The 6102-nt window shown below is 33.8% G+C and overlaps 1 protein-coding gene across 1 annotated transcript; it reads left to right on the plus strand.

The window, feature by feature from the left end:
• The first annotated feature begins 306 nt into the window (after positions 1–306).
• LOC120147974 lies at positions 307–1088 on the plus strand. Its single transcript, XM_039161188.1, has one exon. The coding sequence runs from the start codon at positions 347–349 to the stop codon at positions 977–979; it is 633 nt and encodes a 210-aa protein (XP_039017119.1). The 5' UTR covers positions 307–346; the 3' UTR covers positions 980–1088.
• The last annotated feature ends 5014 nt before the right edge of the window (positions 1089–6102 follow it).

Here is a 6102-nt window from a genome sequence, read left to right on the forward strand (position 1 = left end):
AATTAATTAAGATTTATATTCAGGTTTATGATCAAATGTTCAACAATATTATCTTTAAATATAAATTTGTTTTTTTTCTTTGTACCTATATTTAACACTTTTTTACATGTAAAAGATTAGTTTTTGTTATGAAGATTTGACTTGATTGTTATAATGTTATTATAAGGAACATGGAATATAGCACAACCACAAAAGGTGGGTAATTTCAATTAGAGATGACAGAAAAGATATCCCTACACACCCACCACATTTACTCCATCCTTTTAAAGCTACATGGACAGCTTACATGCAACCATCTTATAACATACTACAACCCTCCTATGGCATAAGCCAACCACCCAGAGCAATGGACTGGTACTCCTGGCTATCCAAAACTGGCCTTGACCCCTCACTTGTCTATACCTACGGCTTTGCCTTCTCTGGGAATGAGCTCCAAAAGGAGGATTTAGCATACCTCAACCATGAGTTTCTTCAGAGCATGGGCATTTCCGTTGCCAAGCATAGGCTGGAGATCCTCAAGCTTGCTAGGAAGGAAGTCAGAGAAACCTCTAATGGTCTGTCTAAGTTCATTTCGGCAATCAACAAAATCAGGAAGTACTTAAAGTATGTTAACAAGTTGGTTCACCATGAGAACAGCACGACAACAAAGGCACTTCCGGCGCCGGCGCCGGTTTCTTATAGAGATAAGTGGAGAGAAGCATTGTCAAAGAAGGAGCTGAAGATAGAGCACCCAATGCAGAGAACCAGGAGGAAAATGGCGAAATCTGGTCCCTTGGCTTATAGAGGACAAGAGAAATTGCTGGTCACTCCTAGAAGCTTGAAATTATCAGGGCCCCTTGATAGGAAATTGCAGGAGAGCTTGATGCTCAATGATAGGAGCCCAAAGGTTCATGGTGACAACAGCAGGAAGAAGGCAAGTGGGGACTTCGTTGAACATACATTTTGGGAAGCACTGTTTCAGGACATGAAACCTACTTGACTTCACCATGGCCTTACAGATTATTCTTTTACAGTTTTATCAATATGCATGCAATTGTTGTTTCCATTCTTTTCGAGTTCATGTAATCTAAATCTTCAAGAATTATATATACTTTTAAGTTTCATGGTTTGCTTGAGATGTTTGGGCACTCCTAGAAGCTTGAAATTATCAGGGCCCCTTGATAGGAAATTGCAGGAGAGCTTGATGCTCAATGATAGGAGCCCAAAGGTTCATGGTGACAACAGCAGGAAGAAGGCAAGTGGGGACTTCGTTGAACATACATTTTGCGAAGCACTGTTTCAGGACATGAAACCTACTTGACTTCACCATGGCCTTACAGATTATTCTTTTACAGTTTTATCAATATGCATGCAATTGTTGTTTCCATTCTTTTCGAGTTCATGTAATCTAAATCTTCAAGAATTATATATACTTTTAAGTTTCATGGTTTGCTTGAGATGTTTGGGCTACTTATCTTCTTAGACAGGATGATGATCAGCCCACACCAGAGATATAAGTAGGAACAGAATCTGGGCCTAAAGCAGATTGGTGTGGTAGAAGACACAAAGGCATACGCTTAAGAATGTAAAGGGAGATGAGATTACTTAAACAACACGTGAAACCAAGCAGTTGATAGCTTTTGGGAGAAGTTAAAATGGAAAGGTCACCTCACCTGAAGCTTCCTTTATGGGAAAAGAGGCGTATCATTTCATGCTTTGAATTTTCTTTTGAGTGAAGCTTTGTTGAATTAATCTCAAAGGAGAGGCAATAGATGCAGTTAATTCTTCTATGTTTTGCTCAAGAAGACCCTTTGCCACTTGTATCTTTTTTTGTCTATCCAATTCAAGGACAACAACAATGGGAAAATAGTAATATATCATTATCTATTTAAATATAAACTATCTTAAATACTATTATTACAAGAATTAATATAAATAAATACATAGTTAGTTTTCATCACTTTTTTTTGAACAATTTTTACTTAAGAGGTGGGGTAAAAATATTTTACTCCATAGGTATTAGACCCATATCCTCTAAAGATTGTTAACTTATCGCTTAAAACAACAATAAAGCTTGTTTTTGAGAATAAAATTAGTTGGAGGATGTAAATATAACAAAATGATGGCATGGTAGCCGTCATGGAAGATGTGATTTGCCCCTGCTCACACAAATTGTCAACAAGGCCAATCTCCACACGCAAACAGCTTTGCCGTTTCACTGCAGTTGAGATCAACCAGATAAGATAACAACAAGGCCAAACTGCAATAAATTAAACAAACTGCAGTTGAAATACAAAGTTTCAGACAAACAGACCCAACATGGCAAGCAAAAGCAACATCATTATTTTCCCTTTCTCCATAGATTAGGCGACCTTTATCCATTTGCAATAATGATAAGCCATAGCACTCCATCTCCTGCCGTTTCTAATCCCATTTTGGCAAGAAAAATAAAGGACCCTAGTTTTCTCCACAAAGAAACAAACAACGTTGCTGAAAGCTCTTTGTAAGAACTAATGCAGCAACAAGAGGTGTGGGCACCTCGGAAAATAGGTATCCATCCTTATCCTATGGAATCAATCATCATGAAACAAACCCCACACGTGGCATGATCATGCACATGGGAATGCATCAGCTCCTCCGAAAAAACTGCACTTCTTGATTCAAATCAGATATATCTGATGGTGATGAATATATATAATTCGGTGCTTACATCACGGGGGAATTTGATGTTTTCTTCTGACAGTTAATGTGGACCTGCTCGGCTGCATGCCCAAAGATATGGATAACAGATAATGTTGCTGAAATGGAATGGCCATAAATTATATAATTTTACCTTGTAAAGTAGATATATCATATGAATGGTCCCATGTTGTTGGCTGTACTACTGTATAAACCAATTTATCTAACTTTGCTTTCATCACATGGTTGCCACTTGCCAGATTATGATATTGTATTTATATCATGTTGGTGTGTTTTCATATATTATGATCGTAAAGTATGGATAACTACATTATGTATTGCTTGAGAAAAAGAGAATAAATCGGAGATTGTAATTATCATTTTAGTTTTTGGGTTTGTTCGGCATATGTTTTAACCTATATATTTTTCATAGGGGTTAGTAATTGTTTTCAATATCAAAATCTTGATAAACTATTTTCGCATTGCTTCGAGATAGGTGTTGTGAGCTACATTTCTTTTAATAACCGTGTTTTACTCTTTCAGAGTTTTCAATTAATTTTGTGTAACATCTACTACCCGTATACTTATACATAAACAAGTTATAGATGTCACATTAGTTACTCAAAATATTTTCCAACTCAAAAGTCATTAAAAATTTGTTTCTTTTAATTTTTTAAATTGTAGTTATTATTATAAAATATTAAATCACATAAAACCATCACATAATATTTAAAAACATATATTAATATAAAATATGTCCCTTTATAATAATAATACTAGTTAATACTAACCATAGTAAAACATAGAAAAGCAGTTTAGTCTAGCTATTACAAACTAGTTCTCAAATAGTTTTACGGAGCAAATAGGACAATTAATGGTACATGTCACTAACTAAATCAAAATGACATCAAAAGATATATTACTGATACTGTAAATATATTCCTCGATGCTTGAACTTGCTCAGTACTCCTTACTCTTACGTTTGCTTTGTACCTACGCACGAAAATCATCACATGCTAAGTATATACTTAGTGAGGCAATTAAAATAATAAACAGTGAAATACAACACATGCATGAAATTAAATGTCATTTTCCAATGCAATAAGATCACCTTACCTGCATGTCCAATATTTTACCATAATCAACATGATAATGATATAAATATAATCATTTTTACCAATATCCATAGCCCAAACGTAAACCTATGAAGACCCTGGGTATTCGAGTCAAAGATGCCTCAAATGTCCTTACACACTACAGAGCTGCACTAAGTGTGCTTACACACTATAGTGCCAATACACATAAGTTCGTGCCCACCATATGCACTTAGTGTCCTTATACACTATAGTGCTGCACTAAATGTTCTTACACACTAGTGTTAATATAAACATACAGTCATTGTACTTTATGGCATGCCAATTGTACCCTGTCATTCAACGACTTACTTGAACATATAGTATATTTATTTCATCCATGGCATAGTATATCCATATAATTAACATAAGGCAGTTTGTAACACCCATAACCCGTATAATTATACCTATACAGATTATAGTTGTCACTCGAATTTCTTTTAACCATTTCCACTTTTACAGGTGATTTAAAATTTATTTTCTTAAAATAGTAATTGATATTATAAAAATATCATATCATATAATTTGTATTTTGTTATAGCAATTTTAATTCAAAAGATTTTTTATGAATAGTGATGAACAGTACCGTGAACAGTGATGAACAATACCTGTGAACAGCACATAGTGCATCGATGCGCTACAGTAACGTGAACAGTGCATCGATGCATCAAAACATCAAATTAATATTGTGCATCGATGCACTGCTACAGAGCATCGATACACTACAGTAACTGCTACAGTAATTTCAGCATTATACAAAACTCATAAAATTACCATTTTGTTTCTAAATTTGTTCAACAAAACATATAAAACATTAATAATTACATGCCACTAATTAAGTCTACATTACATCTTAGGATGTCTTACTGATATTGAAATATACTTCTTGATCTTTGATGACGCTTTAAATTCTTTATTCCATTACTGGTTTTTTACCTACGCGTGAAAATCATCACACGCTAAGTATATACTTAGTGAAGCAATTATAAAAATAAACAGTGCAATACAATTCATGCATGATTTTCAATGTCAAATTCAAAATGCCATAAAATCATTTTATTTGCATATTCAATATTTTTCCATTTATTAACCATAAGCTCGTAAGCTTATTTTATCAAAATACTTACCATTTATCCCATAAGCTCGTAAACTTATCTTACCATTATACTTACCATTTGTTCCATAAGCTCGTAAACTTATTTTACCAATACACTTGCCATTATTCCATAACCATATACCATAGAATATAGCCCAATATACAACCCTGAGGACCCTGGGTACACGAGTCAACTATAAGCACCGTAGTGCTATCCCGTATGACACATAAGGTCGTGTCCACCATCTGTACTAGGTATCCTTAAGTATAGTCCCGTATGGCACATAAGGTCGTACCCACTATATACACTAGGTATCCTTTAGTGTATCCCGTATGCAGCCTGTTGCTGGACTTTATGGCATGCCAACTATACCCTGTCCCTCAATAACTGACTTGGGCGTACAATCTATTTTATTTGATCTATCCATGGCAAAGTATATTATCAATATTTAACATTGGGCAGTTCATACCCGAAAACATTCATGGTAAAATATTACATTTTTCATTATCAATGCATTTTGATTTCATACCATGACATTTCAATGTTATATCAAAGTTATAAAAAAATGACATATATCATGCTGATATAAATAAGGCCGACTTATCGCAAGTCTTCCTGATGATGTATAAAACATCCATGTATAATTTCATGCATGTATTGCACTCACCTTGACACTTTATAATTTCCAATTTGTGCCTCACTATTTGTCCACAATAAACCCACTTGACTTGTTTCAATCACAAATCAATCAAAATCTTCAAGCGTTCTCACGTTCTTGTGCTGGAGAAGATGAACACTTTGGCATGATATGTTTGATTGATATCATGCTTATATCCTTTAATTAATCGTTTAATGAATATTAAATTCATTAAATTGGTTAAATACCAATTTAACATTAATGAAACTTTATAATTACCAAAGAACCTAGATACTTATTCTTATCTCCATCCAAATTAGAGAAATATCAGCCTTATCATCTTATAATAGTCAAAGATCAACAAATTAGTCTTCCACTTTACCGGTTTGCCCTTGTAATTTCCAAAAATTGTAATTCAGTCACTTTAATCAAACCATTCAAGTTAAACATGAAATTAAACCATTAAATATTATTTTCCAACATTTAAAAAAAATGTGAAAATAATATTTTTATTTCATATTTTCGTGATCCATTTGTAATTTTTCCAAAATTACATTTTGGTCCCTGAACTTTTTAA

This window comes from Hibiscus syriacus, unplaced genomic scaffold (assembly GCF_006381635.1).
Source record: "Hibiscus syriacus cultivar Baekdansim isolate YM2019G1 unplaced genomic scaffold, ASM638163v2 tig00110945_pilon, whole genome shotgun sequence".
Classification (NCBI taxonomy): Eukaryota; Viridiplantae; Streptophyta; class Magnoliopsida; order Malvales; family Malvaceae; genus Hibiscus; species Hibiscus syriacus.

What these genes read in the sequence shown, in the direction of transcription:
- LOC120147974 (XM_039161188.1), top strand. Translation starts at nt 347, where the DNA reads ATGGACTGGTACTCCTGGCTATCCAAAACTGGCCTTGACCCCTCACTT.